The sequence below is a fragment of the Colias croceus genome, chromosome 13, assembly GCF_905220415.1.
Source record: "Colias croceus chromosome 13, ilColCroc2.1".
NCBI classification, from domain to species: Eukaryota; Metazoa; Arthropoda; class Insecta; order Lepidoptera; family Pieridae; genus Colias; species Colias croceus.
In genome coordinates this window covers 6,188,047-6,209,811 of record NC_059549.1, presented here as the reverse complement: position 1 = coordinate 6,209,811, position 21,765 = coordinate 6,188,047, and the positions used below count along the sequence as shown (strand labels likewise).

General features: G+C 31.8%; 1 protein-coding gene across 2 annotated transcripts; it reads right to left on the bottom strand.

The window, feature by feature from the left end:
• Positions 1–783: 783 nt before the first annotated feature.
• On the bottom strand, positions 784–21,711 carry LOC123696651 (glutamate receptor 4-like). Of its 2 annotated transcripts, XM_045642979.1 has the most exons (16): positions 21,571–21,711; positions 21,375–21,512; positions 20,516–20,619; positions 19,789–19,951; positions 19,422–19,636; positions 18,745–18,894; positions 17,339–17,536; positions 16,419–16,619; positions 14,248–14,475; positions 12,469–12,692; positions 11,515–11,652; positions 10,427–10,625; positions 7,554–7,785; positions 6,676–6,791; positions 5,231–5,386; positions 784–1,016 (listed from the first exon to the last, which is right to left on the bottom strand). In XM_045642979.1, the coding sequence occupies exons 1-16, from the start codon at positions 21,644–21,646 to the stop codon at positions 819–821; spliced, it is 2,736 nt and encodes a 911-aa protein (XP_045498935.1). In that variant the 5' UTR covers positions 21,647–21,711; the 3' UTR covers positions 784–818. The 2 variants fall into 2 exon arrangements, with proteins under 2 accessions (XP_045498935.1, XP_045498936.1); XM_045642980.1 differs by lacking the exon at positions 16,419–16,619.
• Positions 21,712–21,765: the final 54 nt, after the last annotated feature.

Here is a 21,765-nt window from a genome sequence, read left to right as displayed (position 1 = left end):
TATAGGTCGTAGGTTTTCAAAATAACCGTTTAGGTACTGTGTCTAGGATTTCATAACTTACTTAACGTACCTACTTACTTAGATTTAAATACGAAATTTACTATGAATACCTTAATAACATCCATTTATCTTAATAATGAAATAATATATAACACACACATCAACCTAAACAATCACAATTATTTTTTACAGATAACATGGCCTTAATTATTTCTTTACTTACTTAATTATTTCTTCACAAAACAATTTGAGAATCATCACAGATAATTCAAATTTCAAGCCATCGCGATTTCGTCAACACGTAATGGAACGTATCAATCGATGACACAGCAAAACGTGCTCGCCCTTATAATGCGAGAATTCTGAAAATGTTTTAACAGCATATTTACCCAAATTATGATTTTTTTTTCCTGATATTTTAAAAGATTTCAGAAATTTACTATCAAATAAACTGTGCAATGTTAGCTTAATTGTGCAGTTTTGTGAGTTACTAAAACTAAACTAACACTTTAACCTCGTAGCGTCGGGTCGCAGTTGGCTTTAAATTAAATAAAATTGGTCAAAATAAAATCAGTATTTCCAACAATAATAAATAAATTTCATCGAATTCAATAAACAATATAGCAGCGCGGCCTGCGTATGCAAAAATAAAACAATTAACCAACAAAGACTTTTTAGTAGATAATATCGTATGATATGACCGCCGACGACAGCGAGCTGCCTCGTAGCGGGGACAGCGTAGCTGTAGATAACGCAGTTGCACGGCTTGGACAAGTAAAACAATTCAATCAACACGAAATCTTTATTTCCAACAACAATCAATAAATTTCATCAAAATTAATGAACGACGTAGCAGCTCGTAGCACAGAGACTGCTCGTGACTGTGAGCGGTCTCGTAGCGGAGACGGCGTAGCGGTGGACGGAGCTGCAGAGCGCGGTGGAGCGGCTGGCTTGTGCAACTCGCGCGGGTTTAGGGATACTCGCCACTCGCTTAGTAACGCTTCTTTATAGGTTATCTACAAAAAATAATAGGGCGCTTGTAATTATTATCACGCTTTTAGTGCACGCTAGGTACGAATGGTAAAATAAATTTGCAGACTCAATTAAGTCATATCGTGATATTGAAAGGAGTAAATAGTAACAACCCAAAGTAGAAATACACACACTTTAATATATTGGTATTAGTTATATTGGCAGCATTTAAGCATCAAAACACATTTATTTTTTGTAAAGGATCTAAATGTATAAGAATTATCCACTTTTGTATTTTGCACATCATTGTATACAAATGCTCAATTACGTTAACGTCAAATAACAAGAGTGTTTCATTTAAACTGTAATTGAAATGGTTTTACATAATCGGATCAATAACAGGGTAAAACCTTTCAAAAAGAAGGTAAATCAAATCACCGCTTCCTATCACGTCGCGTTTCATTCGTAACATAATAAATACGAAATATTGGTCTGATGGTGTATTCGGGGTTATAACACAATTTAGGAAAAAGTAAGTACCTAGGTATGTATATCAAATACTAATTTTGTTTTGTTAAAGAAAGGAAATTATCAATGTAGGTAAGCCTTTTAATTCTAAACTATGAAAACTTCAGTATTATTATTAAAATTCTCCTAGAGCGTAAGTCATTCATTAACGAGAATATTATTATAAAAATAATATGTTCACTCCCACATTCACATATTCGCGAAGAGCGTAATATCAGAAGCATACGAGAAAACGTCAAATTAGTGCCTTACTGTGGTGCCTTGTATGTTGGTAAAGGTAAAGGTCCACAAGTCAACAAAAGCGTCTTACATCAAGGATATTCACGGCATTATTTTGATACGAAAACTCCATACCAAATGGAAATGTGCCAAGAAGATGTACATTATTTTAATTTCTGAGTGTACTGCAACTTTGTGGGGCTGTTTAATTACCTCACTTTATTAATTATTCAAAGTTGCTCCTAGCTGCGGAAAGTTACACGTACGTACAAGTGCACTAAATTATGACCTTTTAAAGCTCCGTTTGATAAACTTGCTTGTTTGTATTAAAGTAATTGTCTTGTGTTTTGTTGCTTGAATTACGCGCGTTGTAAAAGTCGCAATTTCGCTTTACAAAAGATTTAACGGTAAAACCTTTCCAAAATTTTTCATGAAACACCAAACTATAACTAAAGTGAATTAAGAAATAATTTTATAGTGGCTAATCTTATACCAAGGGAAAAATTCAATCAATCTTGTCTTTCATTCTTTCCAGGATTAACTTTAACTTGGCATCTATAAATAAATTTTAATAAGATGTTCCTGAAGAGGCATTTGATTGTATTTTGAAAGGAAATAGGAAATATTTAGGATAAAAGGAATAGGAAATATTTATCCCACCAAAAACATTTTCATGTAAAATGTTGCCAAGACGAGACCATATGACTCGCACTGTCAAAAAGTTATCAGATCTCATGTAGAGCCAAGCTTCTAACACTACACGCCCTAACTCTACAAGGCCTAACTTCACAAACTCTACACCTTAGTCAAAATATGTGGCTTGGCCATTTCGCTACATTCACATCGGCGTAAGGTGAAAAATTAATTCACTGTTCATTACTTTTGTGTTATACAATAGTTCTTGTAGTAACGAACGGCCAAGCCACATATTTTGACTAAGGTGTAGAGTTTGTGAAGTTAGGCCTTGTAGAGTTAGGGCGTGTAGTGTTAGAAGCTTGGCTCTACATGAGATCTGATAACTTTTTGACAGTGCGAGTCATATGGTCTCGTCTTGGCAACATTTTACATGAAAATGTTTTTGGTGGGATTTCATGTCTTTTTGTAAGTAAGTAAGTTGTTTGTAACAAAATTTATTTTTTTACTTTTTTTTTTCTTCTTTTTTTTGGGGTGTATTTCTTACACATCAGAGACGCCTTTTTTTATAGCCCACTCTCTTGTCAAGGACATTTATTTTTTATTTTTATAGTCCTTTCCACCTAAGATGATTTCTGTGACACATCGATTTTTGACACGTGTAGAGATGTCTTTACTGAAATCATATCAATTGTTTCCGATAATCGATAATATTTTATATGGAAATGAAATCAACATTTAACTAAGGAAACTTAGCAAACAACAGCAAAAAAAAAGTCAACAATAGCAATTAGTAACAATAACAGAATACCACGTAAAATATCAATATAAAAATGCAACTTGTATAGAAAGCTGACGCACTCGTACAGACGATTGACTCGATTGACAAACGATCACAAGATGGGCGCCGATTATATGTTTTCCAACTCTATGATTTTTCAACGATCCATTTCATGTACACGAATTGCGTAGGTATTATATATTTGTGTTATTTTATTTTATTTTTCATTATATTAAACTAAACAATACTGTTTTTGATTTATAAGCTTAAGATGTTTCATTTTTATATTTTTGGTAATAATGCCGCCATAAAATAAAAATAATATGCACTAAAATTATTTTGGCGTTTTAAACATAAAATACGTAATTCGGAACACTACGAAGTGTCACAGGAATCATCCTACGTGAAAAAGACTATAGCTACTGTGTGGACGTAAGAGGCAGGAGACGTTCGCAACACTTCTATTCATTCATATTTATATGATCTGATCTGAAGTATATGTCTCAATATTTGTCGATTAAATTTTTTAACAAGGAGTACCTATACATATTACATATATGTATATATATCTAGGGGAACCAAGTTTTAGATTATTAGAGCTCTAGCGTCATCAAAATTTAATTTTAAATTACAGGTCTCATATAAACTCCCATCCCCTAGTTTAAGGGGTTGGGGGATGAAAGTTACAAGTTTTATAATTTTTTGTTGTTTGTGTGCTAATACTAGCTTACATACAAAATTTCAGCTTTCTAGGACATTAGGAAATACCTTAAGAATTTTGATGATCATCAGTGAGTCAGTGACGAAATTAGCGTTTTTTAGATATAAATAAAATCTGAAGTATAAAAGCTAATGTAATTAAAACTTAATACGTTCAATAAGTCCGCTATTGACAATATATCCCGAAAATTTTGTTGATCTAGCATAATCCAAACCCAAGTTATGAGGGTTCAAAAAAACGTCGAAGCGCTTCGAGAAAAGGTAGGTAGTGCCCGTGCGCTTCGTTTTCGCTTGGCTCGTCTTGGCGGGGGCACTACCGTGCCCCCAGATTACCTTTCAAAGTACAATAAAATGAGAAACAAAAATCCAATTAAATAGGAGATAGAGTTACTATACCTACATTCTATTGGAGAAAACTCATTTTCAGTATGTACCTATGCTAATACGCAATTACTGCTATAGTAACAATCAAATTTTAAGCGACACAACACAGAAATGAATCAGATTTAGTTCGTCTGCTCAAAATACAAGTATTCTGTAACATAATGGAAGGTAAACGAGAAATCACATCACTGATTTCCGACAAACATCGAGATGGCGATCGAAGCATATTATTTATTACGCAAATACGTGACCTAGATCTGAGATATTTCTGAAAAGAAATAGGAAGAACGCCTCAAGCTAATCCTATTCATACAATAAATTCTTTATACGGATGTTAAATTGTTTATTGCTCCTTCACCAAACACTTCTGTATGGAATTAAAAATATTTCATTTTGAATAAATTTTACCAGACAAAATATATTAAGCTATTGCATAGCTTCTATTGCGGACCTTGAGCGCGGGGATCGAATCGAGAAATTCCGTTACGAAAAAACCTCACGCTCCCCACTCCGACGGGCACGGAGGTGTGGCTTGAAGGCATGCTATGCAATAGCTTTACCGCGGCGGTCCCCGAGTACCACACGTCTTTTTACACGCTTTATATTAGCTTCACCTGTATGTTTGTATGTTTGTAACCGACTTCTTTGGGCGCGATTTTGACCCACTTTAAACGGCCAGATTTCGTTTAAACTTTGTAGATTTATTGAGGACCGATGACAATACACTAATTTGATAAAATTTACTATTTTTTAGTTCGGTTTTCTATAAAAAGCGTGTTTTTAGTTTTTTTTAACTATTATTTTTATTTATTTTTGTTAATAAACAACAAGGATAAAAGACATGATTTGATTTACCTATTTTCGGGAAGCTTTTACCTGTGTTTATTGATCCGATTATAATATAAACCCATTTCAATGACATTTTAACAGTATTTTATTAATACAAAAACACATACATTGTAAGTATTTCATGGCATACAAATAAATACTTACCCTTTCCTTCACACTGATCTTTCGTGCGTGTAACATAAAGTCTATAACAGCTACTATAAGTCCGATAACGCCGCCCACACCGAGCACTAAGAAAATACCACTCGTGTTCTTCATTTGTAAGGAACCATCGTCATCTTCATCAGATTCTGTGTTTTCCTATAAAAATGTGTATGGTTTTATTGTACTGTTAATTTTAATGAGAAAAAAGTGTATTTCTATTTACAAGATAATATTATCAATTATAATGACGTCACATAGAGTAATAAAAAAATCTTGTGTGGTTTTATGAAACCACGGTAAAAGTGAAACTTTTTTTCACACTATAGACATTTAACTAAAAATTATCGTATTGGTACGATATCTATCGTACGTATCGTACGCTAATTACGCTAATTAATTTTGCTAATTATACGCTACACAGACCAAAAAGTTTGAGACGATGTAATAAAAGTTTCACTTTAAAAAAAAATATATTTTTCTATTGTTTATTCACTTCATTTCACAACTAAATATTCACTTTAATTAATTGCTGCTTTAAAACCTAATGGAAACTACAAATTATTTAGAATCGTACTTTCAATATTCATAAAACTAACTGGAAAACTGTTTACATATTAAAATCGGATAACATTTAGCAATCTATATTAGAAATCTAAATTGAAAAGCAAAGCTGACGGACCGATATATCAACGTACACCCAAAACCGCCGACTCTTTGTATAATTTTGTATGAAGGTTGACGTTAGTAGTGTTAAAAGCTAAAAGCACTATAAGAAATTGTTGAAAACTTCTCAGTTAAAAGGGTTTAAAAGTAATATTGATTTGTACACCTAATGCCAAGTTATTTTAAAATCCTATTACAAAAATAAGGAACAATAAAATTGTTTTAATATAATATGAGATGACACTTAAAGTGTGTCGATAAAAATGTAAGTTAATTCTCAAATTTTATACGATACACGTAGCTGAAATAAAGTAACCATGTCGAAAGGAATTTTCATCGGTATTTAAGTTGAGCGACATTAGCGATAAAGGAAACTTTAAACGTGTTGAAAGACATTTTATTGAACAGTAGCTTAATAAGTAAAACACTTTATATGGAGTTCCTTATAGAATAAAGATAATGTACATTATACAAATGCTTATAATATTCGATGAAGAAATTAAAGTCTTTAATTTCTTAATCCATAATACTCGCGTCAAATAAACACAAGAAAGTACTACCTTCGATGAAATTTATCTAAATTCCTATCTACTTCGTTAAGCTTGTCACATGTAGTATAAAGTTAAATTTAACATAAGGAACTTAACTAGCAGTGTTTTGCCAATAATTTCAATATTTTATGAAATTTTCATTATGAAATTAATACTCAACTACGATGACCACTAACCAAATAGATCTAGAATGTTCTAGAACATAAAAGACTTTTTAACTTCAATACCTACCTCACAATGAGCATCATTATCCTCTTCTTCCCACCATTTTCTCTTCAACGCCAGCAACTCACCCGACTCTTGTAAACCTAATATTGCGGCGTCAATCAAACTTTTGAAAGGAGAATCTAAAAATTAATTAAAGATAACCATTATAAACGCAATAATTTTGATGAAAGAAAAACAACAAAAATCCCTGTTAAACTTAGAAGAAAGTTCGTATGGACTTAAGGATATTACCACAGTCTCAAAATTCATATTTTTATACTGTAATATTACTATAATATGGTGCGTACTACAATTATGCAGTTTTTACATAAAATAAAAAGTAGTAAAACATGTATTTAACAAAATGTTTAACATTTTATGAAGGACTTGTAAAAAAAACAAAGTCATCACTTTGAAAATATACTTGAACTAAATATAAAATAGTGTTTTTATTTTATTTAAAACAAAGGTACAAATAAAAACTAAAATTAAAGACGTTTAACAAAATACATAGAACAAACTAATACTAACTGTCGATACTTGGAAAGATTGCTCTGATGAAATGAAAGTTTGTTCTGAAAAACAACTGTCTGCTGCCAAGAGTCAGAAGAATTTGGAACTATCGCGTAATACTAGATCGCAAAATATAGCATCAAGAACCGTTCTTATTCCTTAGGTATAAGAAATAGCATGGTCTTAAAACATAAGCTTTCTATACATATTTTAAAAAATAATGAAAACGTATTTAAAATACATATTTTAAAAGGAATTTACTTACCCAATCGAATGAAAAAAAATATATGGAAGCTGTTTCATCAATTTTTGTTTTACTTAGTAATACCATTTCAATAAAAGCTTTTCAAATAATCTGAATTTCAAACCAAAAATGTTTTATTACTTACTTTTTGGCATAGCGATGCCATAATCCTTCGAATCCAGTTTATTTCCGACCATTTTAAGATCGCAGAATCTTTGCATATAATATTCTATGGCAGTGGATTCCATAAAAAATGCATATTTCCCTTTACTTTTTAATACTCTGTTCAAACCTTCTTCGTTATTTCGCGTAAAAACAGTGGGCTTTGCCGCATTCATATTGGACCAGATCTTTTTGTAAACAGTATCATTTGATGTCTGAAAAAAATAATTATTAGATGAGAAATTTTATGGTAAGCATTCATTTTTATATTATTTAGTTTCGAACTATTATAAATTTCGAAATGTATCTATTTATTGAGAATATCTTAAACATTAATAGGCGATGTACTTTTGATATAAATTATCTATATTTTTCACCGACTTCATGTTGATAATTAATCAACACTACTAATAAATAGTATTTACTTAACCTAACACAATTTTACATAACCCTAATACCAAAATAGAAACACAAAGCCATGAAAGATACGCGCTATTGTCTCCAGAGTGTGTCTGGAGTCTGGACAATCTCGTTTCCTCTGCTATAAAGTCATTTGGGTTATCGTGGCAATCTTTCATAGCACTCACTTGCATTACTTCTTTGCGAAACTTTTATGGTTTTCGCTTTAAAAAATTCCATAGAGCATATGGAAAGAAATGTGTAATTTTTACTTTTATTTTTCTTATATTATCGGGATCTTAAACGACATCGCTTACTGATAAAATTACCTATTGCTTTGACAAAAAATTTTATAAGTTCTTACGAAACATTTCTAATTCAATTCAGATTAGATGGAGCACTCAAGTTTGAGTTTTAATCTTGTTTATTTTGTTGAAAAAATATTGTTTAAGTAATATTTCTTGTCTTGAAAACAATTATGAGGAGCGTAGATAATTTCGTTTTAATTATTCCACGACCTCTGAGCTAGATTATCTCCAATGACAATTACGCTATGATACTAGGTCTTGTTTGTCTTCTAATAAGCAATTAATTTCTCGTTGTTTCGTTTAAGATTAAATTAAAGATACGTTACTACAAATTCTATATCTTTGACATAAATGAAATCAATACAGTTATTTTATTCGCAAACCCTCTTCCATAAATTTCACAAATCACTCTAAAGTCCAATTAACTAAGTGGAAATACAATCAAAAACGTAAACATTTTACTTGGATTGGAGACAGCATAATAACAAAAAATAACCGAAAAGTGGTAAGTATATCACGGTTTCACTAACACTCTCACCTGCGTTCCATTACACGTGCTACAATGAAACATACATTCAGCAAATTTTCATTTTAATACAGAAACAACAACATCTCATATTATTATGTAACATCACGAAACACGAAGGAATACTTTAGAATAGGTACGAGAAGACAATATATGTAGAATATAGTTAAGTCGTATTAACACGTACATGAAAAGAGATTAAAATATTGTTACACATTTAGAACTAACTGTACCCCGCGGTTTTAACATACGCATTGCTCCTATTAGTCTTAGCGTCATGATATTGGAGAGCCAATTTATATAAAAAGGCTTTATTCCTCGATAAATGGGCTACCTATCTTAAACCGAAAGTATTTTTCAAATCCGACAAACAAAAATCTCTTCACCTTTATAGGTATTTAGGTATAGATTAAAAACTAAATAGAACTAAAAGGACAAAGGTGTACATAAAGAATAGTCTACACTTTGGACAGTATCGTGAAACTGAGTACAAACTCATTAAGGTTATCAAACCGCAGCACACAGTTGCTCAACTTAGTTGAATTTATCTTTCACAATGGCCTTGCTACTGTTTAAACCAGCTAACTAAACGTTAGTAAAACATCGCTCTATTTCAATTTATCACAGCTTTTACACGAACAAGTTATATTTAGTAGTAGTTTAGTTATAACATTTTAACACATAATACACTCTTAATTAATAAATGCCTTGAATCAGATCTTCATCAGAACTTTTAGCTGCTGATTAAAGTAGTACAAAATAAATCTGTAGAAGGGTCAATTCTGTACATTAAAAATATTGAAAAAATAAATAGCAGGGGGTGTTACTGGATCGATACCAAACCCAAATATGTGATTAAAAAAATTTTTGTCTGTCTTTCTGTCTGTCTGTCTGTATGTGAAGGCATCACGTAAAAACTAACGGTTCGATTTCGATGAAACTTGGTATAATTATACCTTATTATCCTGGGCATAAAATAGGATACTTTTTATCCCGGAAAAATACGTATAAAAAAATCTTAATTTTTCTTAATTTTTCTGCGCGGACGGAGTCGCGGGCGGAAGCTAGTGAAAATAATAGATATTTCTTTTGGGCACCTTTTTATCTAGATATTAAACGCATCAGTTAATAACATAAGATGTGTAGTATGTATGTATTGATATCCCAAAAGGGTTTTGGGACTCAAATATCAGGATGGGAAATAGTTAAGTAATGGATACGTTCACTCACCCTTACACTTATTGAAACGCAATCACACACCGTAAATATTAAACACTATACATAAAATCTACAACTAGGTACCAATAGTAAAATTGGTATGTCTGTTTGTTATATAACTTAATTTTTACGGTTTTGCTGTCTGTTTAGTCTATCTGTTAGTTCCAACTGATCTCCTGAACGGCTTAACTGATTTTAATGGTACTGTCACTGGCAGATAGCCGTACATCGGCTATATAAGGACTCAAAGGAGTAACTAAAGCTACTATTTATTCTGATATTTTAGGAATATTAGAATTACAATTACGGGGGGAAACCGCGGGACGCAGCTAGTACACAAATAAAATACATCAGTAACAATAGAAAAAACGTTATATCATTACGCCTACAATACAATAAACTTACTTCAAAGAACTTATAAGTGGAGGCGTTAGTTACAGCTCCGTAAGCGATTTTATTTTGTTCAGAGAGATCCTTTATGTCGGTTATTTCTGTGCTTCGTCTGTTGTTTCGCAGGAAAGTCGACATGTTGGCTGTGTAGGATGCTGTAACGATGAGAGCGAAAAACCACCACATTCCCGTCACCCAACGAGAACCAGCCGCTCTGTGTGGAAAATAACTAACGTAAAGTTGTTTTACTACAATATCATCCTATCCTATCCTACTAATCCTACTAATATTATAAATGCGAAAGTTTGTGAGGATGGACGTTTGTGTGTATGTTTGTTACTCTTTCACGCAAAAACTACTGAACCGATTACAATGCAATTTAGCACACGTAACTTGGATTAACACAGGATAAGTTTTTTTCTGGAAATCCCACGGGAACGGGAACTATGCGGGTTTTATTTGAAAACGCGGGGAAAGCTAGTATTTATAAAGACTATTATAGAGGCAATGATCTTGATGACAAAGACCGTGAAAGCCTATTTAACTGTTTTTAATTATTTTCATACATTATTGGTCAAATGATACATAAGCTTACCCGATCATAATCAAAAGCTGTAAAACCGGACTATATATTCTTAAGATTAATTGCTACTTTCCAAACTATCACGTGATATAATTGCTTGAGGAATGTAAAATACAGTAATTAATTACTTAAATTAAATACCGTTTTACAGGCTTATAATTGTTATGTTTAAAAATATCCAATTATTATATCTCCATAAATAATTAAGAAGCAATTACCGCAAAAAATGAAAGAATACCAATTTCCATTTCTTGCGTTGTATTTTTTATACCTTGGCGGCTCTGATTAATAATTAATTTAACATCTGCGTATGGTTAAATTAAATCTCCATTTATTATAAAGGTGATCTTATTATACGCTGATGCAATAAAAATGTAAATATCACAAACAAAATACAGGCAAGTTAAAATGAAACAGAGAAGGAACTCATTTTAAAAGCAATTGCATAACTATCTAAAAATTAAAGACTTAATTATTACACAAATCAGATATTATCAAATTAATTAAAACGATACCTTACCTAGGCAATATATCACAGCCCTGCGTCATAATCGAGCCCATGGTCAACCACATACAATTGTACAGGCTCCATATATTCTGCAGGTTCTCCGGGTTCTGATTGCACGGGTGAGGGTTCACCCAATCGCCTTGGCTCATACTAAAGCACAGACACTAATTACTTACACACATTGTTAACTTGATACAAATACTGGCAGAGACATTGTTAACAAAATGTCAAACGTCTTGTAAGAAAGTGACTAGAAAAACTAGAACGACTAGAAAAGCTATGAAGAAAAACGTACAAAATAGAGAAATTCAATCACTAAGTTTAAGAACTTCTACGATAATGGTTCAAGGAATAATTGCAAAGTCGCAGATATTTATTTTCAACCCATGAAATTGCGAACCATAAGTAATAATACATACCTACAAATAAAATTCAAATAAATGGAATTAATAACGTTCTGTGTAAAATGAACTTTTCAAATTAAAAATAAACATATTTTTAAAGCAAACCATTAAAGACTAATCACTGGCAGCTTTGGTTCTGTATATTACGACATATAGATTTTATGTAATTGCTTTTTCTCGCTGTATGAATATAATATTCCAGGATTTTATTAAATCATACAATCCGAATGTTACCAGTATTGCCAGTATTTTCAATTTTCGTTATTAATAAAGTTTTCCGTTAGTTGCATGTTGGCGATGAGACTGAGTTTGTCAAACATACCAGATTAAAATCAGTTAGTTTACAAAGGTTTACAATAACAAAAATAAATGAAAATTTTTTAATATTTTTCTAGGTTTACAAAGATGATATACAGTGTAATAGTACCTAGTCTCTTTGTTTTCAAAAATATAAGATCTTATTCTTCGGAAAAGTTATCAACATGTTTCATTCGAATATCACAAGATGCGAATAAAAACCAGGTAATATTTTAATGTATGAAATTAAAATTAATTTACTCACCGTGCACACAGCAGCAGAACAAAAGAAACTATAATATACGTGGTTCCCAAATACAGCCACACATCTAAAGACAAGGGGCTCAAAAAGGAGAACATATCTGGTATCTCTGGGTCTGGTTCTTTGAACAACATGCTGATTCCCAACGACATGAAAGGAGTCGAGAAATCAACAGCTGCGAGACGCTCGGACGTTATCGTGAAATCGCATACCGCTAGCTCAGCGTTCTGTAATAGAACGCTGTTTGTAATGTTACAGTATTGGCGGTTGGAACTTAATTAAATAAATAAAAAACACGCTTTAACAGAAAATTTAAGAGAATTTATTAGGATATAATATAAATCATGACATTATTGTATTGTAAGTGATCCGTGATAAGTTTGAATTGAATCTAAAGGAGTCGATATTAAACTTACAAACATAGAGGTAAAGCGATTTAATCCATACTAATATTATAAATGCGAAAGTAACTCTGTCTGTCTGTCTGTAATCAATCACGCCTTAACTACTGAACCAATTTGCATGAAATTTGGTATGGAGATATTTTGATACCCAAGAAAGGACATAGGCTACTTTTTATCCCGGGAAAATGACGCAATCCCGGAAATCCCACGGGAACGGGAACTATGCGGGTTTTTCTTTGACTGCGTCATTCATATTGTCATTGTTCATTGTCTGGTTAGAACAAACGGTCATAAGTCGACTGAGATTTGCATGCTTTTTTTAAGCACAACACTGATATTAATTTTCTCTAAACATTGATTCGATTTTTCAAAGGTTTACCAGAAACATTTACTAGAGTTTCGTGCTGTATTCAGAGATGATTGTTTAATAAAATATTATTTCTGCGCATTACATGCTTGTATTTCGATCGAAATTTAATTATTTCTTTGTTCATGATAGATAATAACATTTGAGTTAATAAGATGTAGCGAATAAAAGCATAAAATAACGATAGCATTGTGCGATTGAACAAAGGCAAAAGCGATTTCTACAATAGGAAATTCTTGAATATTACACGATGTTAACAAATATGTTACGAAGGAAAACGGATTATCTTTGCTCGTCTTTGCTATTTTTATCTTTCGTAATTTTTAACGTTCGTAATTTTTAAAAGTACCTATTTTATCACATTATATAATTTTATTAACATTTTGTTTATAATGATTTCCTACATATTATAAAGTTAACCAAATAATAAAATAAGCACTAGCAATGTTAAATTAAAAACCCATTATGAGGTCAGCTAATTACAATATATTGCTGCTAAAATAAAGATTCAATTTAATTTAACTGAAAGCTCATACCACTTGTTAGATCAAAATAACGGAGTTTGCAATTCCCTGCTCCGAATAGAATTTAATCCAGTTAATGATGCGTGCATGGTAAATGTTTATACGTGTTCAGAACAAAAAATCTATTACCTATATTTACATGACTGCATTTAAAATACACATATTTTTATGGGATTTATTTAACGGATCATTTGGCTGTGTAATTTGTGATGGTTGTATTATATTATTGTATTTATGTTATTGGATTTTGAAGAAACTGTTTTTTTTACAGCTAGAGCGAATTGAGATAAAACAAAATTATACCTTGATTTTTTCATTTAAACACTACATTACTTAGATTTAGATACATTATTATTGTTGTTTTAGAATTATCGTCATTGATACTTAATAAAGCCTGAGGTAAAGTTTAAATGACCAATATCTTACATTTAACTTACTACTATATAGGTATAATAAGTAAGATACAGAAATTTTAAAAATTACTTACATGTTCAAGCAAGTCCCCAACAATGCCATCCCACTTCTTGATCCCATCCACCTGATTCCCATACTTATCTTCAGCGACTCGATAGAACTCATACTTGAAGTCCTGATGATGTTCCGTCCGTATAAAATTGAATATAGCATCTATGAGGTCAACTGCATATCCACGATATACAGTTGTGCCGTTAGAGGTGTCTATATCAAAGTAGGGTTTGCCTTTTTTTGATACAACCTAAGGAAAAAAGATTTTTTTCTTAAAACACCTTATCTCTATATTATCACTATTATGTTGTTTCGTTTCAAAAGTTGATAAATGTCTTAATACTTAATTTTTAAGGCGAGGTATTTCATCGCGCCGTTTGAGCGAGTCGCTCCTAGCGTCGGCTTGTCAAGAAAACGCTTGGCAACGTTAAGTTCTGAGATATAATATTATGTATTTTATAATTACAGGGCTTCAGTTGAAAACCAAAACTTAGCACGTTTTCTGCAGTACATCAAAATACATATCCTTATATAAAAATTATTTGTAAAATCAGAAATTTCGTTATCGATTTTTATTTTAGCCTATTTTTATAATTTAATATGATCGAGCAAAATACGTGGTTGTGTAAAAAATTAGCAATTTTTAGGCAATATCATGAAGTGTATTGATTATTTTTTCTAAAAGCGTCATATAATTGTAAATACATGAAAAATTTGATCTTGCAAACCAATTTTACTCCGCTTCGCTGACGGGACTCGCCTTAAAATCAATTTCGGCCTACGATACCCATAAAATTTATCTAGAGGTTCGTCTGACATACCTTCTAAACGTGTTTTTAAATAATAAAACATAGTACTTACTTCAATTAATAATAAAAATACTTGCAAATTACAAAAAGCAACAAAACGGAATAAATATCTTTCGAATAATATATTTTATTTTCTCTCGTTGTTAACTTAGTTCTGACTTCTAAATGAACAATGAACAAAACTAGTTTGTTAGTTCGAAGCTTGAGCACTTTTTATAAGGAGAAAACTATATTTAAGTTTTAATCTCAATTCCACTTCACTGTGCTTGGGAGTTAATAGTGTTGAATAATATTTATATTTATACTCATTGTGCACAATAACTTACTTAATACTTATATTCAATTCGATTCAAATCAGTAAAAATGTTTCAATTTCTATATATTATACGATCTAAGTATGAGTCAAACTAAAAGCAACAAAATACTATCACATTTAAATAAAACAAATATTTACATAAATCAGATATTTCCGTAACATTCTACATCCTACCTAAAGCTACGAAATGCTCAACACAACACAACAACACAATAAAACTAATATTTCACAGTCGTGTCCATCAGATTTATAAATTACTAGCGGTCCGCCCCGGCTTCGCCCGTGGTACATGTTTACGTTTTCTCTACATAAGAACCATCCTCGTACTTCAAGGAATATAATAAAAAAAGAATTATCGAAATCGGTTCAGCCGTTCTCGAGTTATGGAATTACAACGAAAAGTGGCATTGATTTTTATATATTAGAAGATACAATATACATATATAATTCTCATAATACCAAATATTTGTGGTACATATTTAATTAGTCTAATATTGTATGATATGAACACACCGCCAAACGCGCAAGACGTATTTCATCCCGACAGGGTCACCATATGGTGTAGATTTACGGAAAATTAAATACATCTGACATGTCTGAAAGTGCGTTTATTAATATTCAATGTTAGCTAATGTGATATAGATTAGGATTATCGCATTTTCTCACTATACGGAAACTACGGAATGCATTTATATTTTGAGGCATATATTGTGTCAACGTATTTTTGCTATGTACAGTAGTATATTGTTATAGATTTTGGAACCTTTTGAATACATAGTATAGTTTAATTTTCAAGAAGAAAGAGAAAAGTGTTCCGTGCCTTGCTATTAGTTTATTCTTTGCTAGGAATTAAACCTGTGATCTGTCGGTATCACAACTAGTATAAACCATGAGCCAACCTTATGAAAAAAAAAATACGATATCAATGTTAATAAATTCAGTTTATGATACTTTTCGCAATTTCGTCTGTCACATGATTAAGTTATATATATGATTTATCTTAAAAGTCACAAGAAATCTTTTCCTAAATATACATAACGAATATTTGAATACATAATAAATATTCACCCGTATAACAGACTTGGAGGTTCTCGCCGCCGATCGATCCGTGACGTCCTTTTCATCTGTAATAATGTCTGTCTTAGAATCCCAATAGCCTACGTAAATGAACTGACTCTCGTTACTGAATTTGGAATAATGCAGGACGAAGTTAGTTCTTTTGCCGTTCTCATCGAATTCAATGTTCCCCGTAAAACCTTTCGCTGAAGTCTGAAAACAGATTCTCCATTATGTAAATCGCGCCATTCATTTTTATGTTTGCATTTTTCAATTTATCGTTAAAGTGAACTCGAGTCGTTATAAGTAAATAGAATTACAATGAAAATAGTAATGGAAAGTGCTTGAAATGAACGTTAACAAAATACAAAATGCACTCGAAAAAATGTACGTATAGTGTACGCCTGACGGCCTGAACTACAAGGTTTAGGTATATCAATATAAGAATATAGATTGAACATTAGAGAGGGACATACATTACTTTAGTCGTTAGACGAAAACTTGAAAGGACTGAAATTAGTGATGGAAACTAAATGGTAAAAGTTATACCATGATAAGATTAAATGCACCCGAAGCTGTGGACACAAGTGTATAGTTTAATATTATTTTACTTTATTCAGTTTAATATTATTTTGTGTTATTTCTGTTATTTTTGTTGAATAATTCTTCAAAAAATTAACATAATGCAATTACTTACTTCTTTTTCATTCGAGATAGTTGAATCGTGCCATCTCAATTTGGCGTATATTATAATATAGTAGTAGTATTCACACTTTTTTACTTATAAAATTTACATAAAATATCTGTAGTAGGTATAATCTAAATAGAAATTACTTAGGCTTATAGTAGACTTAGACTTTAGACTGCTCCGCACAGATCGGTATATATTCACACATACACACAGACAGAAAACAAAACAAACATCTTCCTACCTTAGTCAAAGCTTCGCGTAACGCGTTTCCGCTCGGCCAAGCGTTCGCCTCGTAATCCGCGTTATTGTTCATAAAACATAATGGCGGCGGATCGCCCACTTGACCGTACCGCCGCGGGTAGTCTTCGCTCTCTAGTTGCATGCTACGTATCGCTTTATCTAAATGACTTAGAGCGTCTGCTGCTAACGCGGTTTCCAACTACAAGTATTTCTCATCTATTGAATAACATAATATACAAAAAACTTAACTGACTGGCAGAACTAGATTTGAAGGACCAACCAACCAATAGGACCAACCGGAAGGCGGAAGGCAAAATCAGTGCTGACTGCACTAAGTTTTTTAGGTAACATATAAAAAATACAGTGAATTTGAGAGCCTTGTAATATTTTTTAAGGCGACTACACCACCGAAACTAGCGCCCCCCCAACATTTTATTTTTTTACTCCTAAACCAGATCAAATTTAAAAAATCTAGCTCGGTACTTTGCTAGTATATTACTTGTAGTATATTTGGTATTACTTTTCATTATTTTGCATTCGGTAAATTAGGAGAACTTTTGATTACCGCCAAAAGTGGCCACTTTTGGCGGTAATCAAAAGTTCTCTAGAATAATGAACAGTTAGAATAGTGAAAAGTAATACCAAAAATACTACAAGTAATATACTAGCAAAGTACAGAGCTAGATTTTTTAAATTTGATCTGGTTAAGGAGTAAAAAAATAAAATGTTCGGTGGCGCTAGTTTCGGTGGTGTAGGCCTCTTAAGTCAGTTGAAATGAAAAGTTACAGCTAATACAATTGCAGTAGAAAATATATATACATAAGTTCAATTACAATAATTATCCACATTTACATAACATCTACAATTGTAACATAAGTAAAAATGTCGGTAAAAAAACAAAAAATTAATTGAAGTATATTAAAATCACATAACAAATGCAACTTTCAAGTTTTCAGCGTACCTCGAGTTATAATGTCAGTTTAAATGCTGCCGTAAAACTGACATTTACAGACGTGGAGGTAAAGTTTCTCGTATATATAAATACTTACGCTACGTATAATGCGAAATATACGCGCAAAATGTAATATGGCATTTAGCATGCCCGAAATAATTTTTAATTTTCACAATGTGAGGAAGTTAAAATTAAGGACCTTCATTACTTTGATGTGTTATGATGTTATTTTGTTATTTAGAAAATATTTTAATGAAAAATAATTAAAATCCTATTTCAAACTAAATAAAATTAAACAATTTGTGTGAATTCGCCAATCTCTTTATGTACCCATTGTCATTAAAATCAAATACTTAACATTTTTATTTCAATTAAAACCACAGATTCTTAACAAAACTTTTTTTGATAAATATGCTTATAAGATGTCTAAGCATAACCAGTAATATAAAACTTACCCGAATAGAACAATTAGCAGTATTCATATCCATATCTTTCCATTTAATATCATTGGGTGTTGTTAAATGCATTGTAGTTACATTCGCCATGAGATCTGGCACATCTTCCAAATTAACTGTATATGCGTCCAGATTTGTCAATATAAAACTCTAAAACACACACATTTATAAAAATGAAAATGTTGATGTTTAATTAAACTAAAAGTTAAAACTACTTTAATGTTGTTGTAAGTTAAATCGTTTATTACTACGACGATACGATATCAAATAGTATTTAGAGTAATAATGGATAAGTAACAAGTATGCATCCAAAGTGTATTTTTTTACAGTAATAACCAGTGAGGAATGTGTGAGATTCTCAAATTAGATCAAACATAACAAAAGAATAACAAACAAATAGACTCGCAGACGTTATACCATTATCGTAGCGTCATCATTACAAAGAACAAAAGCTTCCCGCCCCTTCCGAAGGTAACTACTAACAAAACATTAAAAATGTGCACAGAGCGTGGAAAGCAAACGGGAAGGAAAATCCATTCGCTTTTATGTACAATAACATACTTCGTACCTATATCTACCATTAAAGGTAAATAAGAGATTTTAATAAAATATTCATCAATCAAACACAACACCGGTGTTCCGTGGACCAAAGAACATTTATCCAATAAAAAACGTACTTGATATTGCGTGGAATTTTCAACTTGAATAATCTCCTCCATATATTTCCGAACATTTTCCACGGCGCAATCCATTACGTGATAGCTCATGTGCTCCACCTTGAAGACATTTTTAAATATCTCCCTATTGTCCCCTTCCGGGTCCAGTTTTCTGTATAGAATTGGATCATTTTTGTACGGCCATGTGTTTATCACTTCTTGTAAACGGATGAAACCTATAATGTTTTATATGTAGGATATCAAATCAACGTTATTTTGGACTTCATTTTCACATTTTTTTTTTCTACTCGTTAAATATTCACCAGTATAATTAAAATAAAGAAAAATTACATATGAGTATTATGCATGCAAAATTTTCATGACTTACTCCCGTCGTCTTCGTAGAAAAATGTAAATTTATCCCATTGCAACTTTTTAATTAGCGTGGCATACGCTTTTGATATAAGTTCCGGCGGCGGGTGGTACATTAATGTATATGAATTTTCATATAACGTATCTGGAGGTTCCCAACTTAGAGCTAAATGTGATATCTGAAAATATTTTTATTTTAATGACACGTGCGAGAGCTCGTTAAATCTTAAAAATAGGCGTTCGATTCAGTCGAATGTTTCAAGTAATGAAGGATCTCATTATACGTGATTGTTCTATTTTAGGATGGAAAATAATTATCATAAAATGAAAAGATATTTTGAATAAATAAATGTACTCTGGAAATTGAACATATTTTCAATACTTGCATGTCGCAGAAATATGATAGAAAATACTGCTCAATAGTACGAGTAGAAAATATAGCTTTATTTTTTAACTCACTATGTTTTTATCATTTATGTAACAAACAATATTACATTTACACGATTTAAATTATACTAAATCATATTCATTCTTTAATGCCTAGCATATTGAAGGTTGCTATTCATGCAAAAAGCGTAATACAACAAAACAGCGAACACATACATAAATCTAACAAAAAGAAATCTCACACCGTATTTACATGACAAACACAAGACGTTCAAAAGGCATTTTGCAGCGTGTTCACTCTAAAAGCTGCAATCTAGTCCGTGATCGTATTTGCATTTATAAGGATCATAACGTACATTGAGTCTGTTGCAGAGCAAGCAAGTCGTGTCACAGATACCGTTCGTCGGCCGAGGGTCGATGAGGGCCACGATGCCTTTGTTATCTGACGTGTATGGGCACACTGGAAACATTTTGGTTTATATTAAAACCTGACTTTCTGGAATCTCTTTTATTTACGGTCATTGCGGGTAGTTAAAGAAAATCCCCATGGCAATGAGATGATTCACCGCAGAAGCCTGTTACTTTTTAGCCTCATAACTACATACACAAATATCGTATCACTAAATCTCTCCGCTGCTCTGTTATGTGGTTGCAAAGTGAAAGAAAGAAAACAAACGAGCAAAATTTCTTGTTCATATACTAGTAGTAAAATAAATATGATAAGGCCTATAGGTTATTGGTATATGAATATTAGTAGTGTTATTTAAGAAGACTAATAACAAGTTAGTAACTAACCAAAAACTGTTTGAGACAGAGAAATAGGCTCTTAGATTTTATAAGCTTTTATATCTAATGACTCAGCTTCATTTCGTCTGGTGTACGCAGTAAAAGCCTAGGATAGATTTTTTAATTTTTATAGACATAAGCCTTAACATTAAGCTTAATATTATTTATTTTATGTACTTAGGTTGGGATTATACATACCACAGAATTATTATTTTTGATGAATTTTCAAATCCTACGCTATATCTGTTGGTCTCTGGTTCAGTAATCCACTTATAAAAACAAACACTATTTGCATATTTTTAATAAAGTTCAATATAAAAAATACAACAAAGAGATGTTACAAAAGCAGTTTAAAGTCAGGATTAACTAACAAAGTAAACTACTTTGCATTTCATAATATTATAAATACTAATCAAAATAAAAACTTACGTTCTAAAGCCGTGGAATAGCTGTCGACGACTTGCAAGTACATAGCCCGCCCATGATACGACCTCGTAGTGCCTGAATTCACAATATTCTCAAAAGCCTGAGCCGATGTTGGCAAAGTTTGTTTATTAAATAAGCCGCCTGAAAAATAAACAAAGTTAGCGTTCGAACGATTGAAGCAATACTATTGCAAACGTACCTATTGGATAACGTGTGCTCACTGCTGCATCTGTTATCGAGTAATTTATCAAAAATAGCAATAAAATTGCTTTCATTTTGTAATGAAAGGTAAATAATCCTAATGTCAATAGTGTTTAGACGGGCTTGCGACTCGGCAGCCGCCTCCACACCGTCTGATGTATTTTTGGAAAATCATTTTAGGTCACGTCGTTTA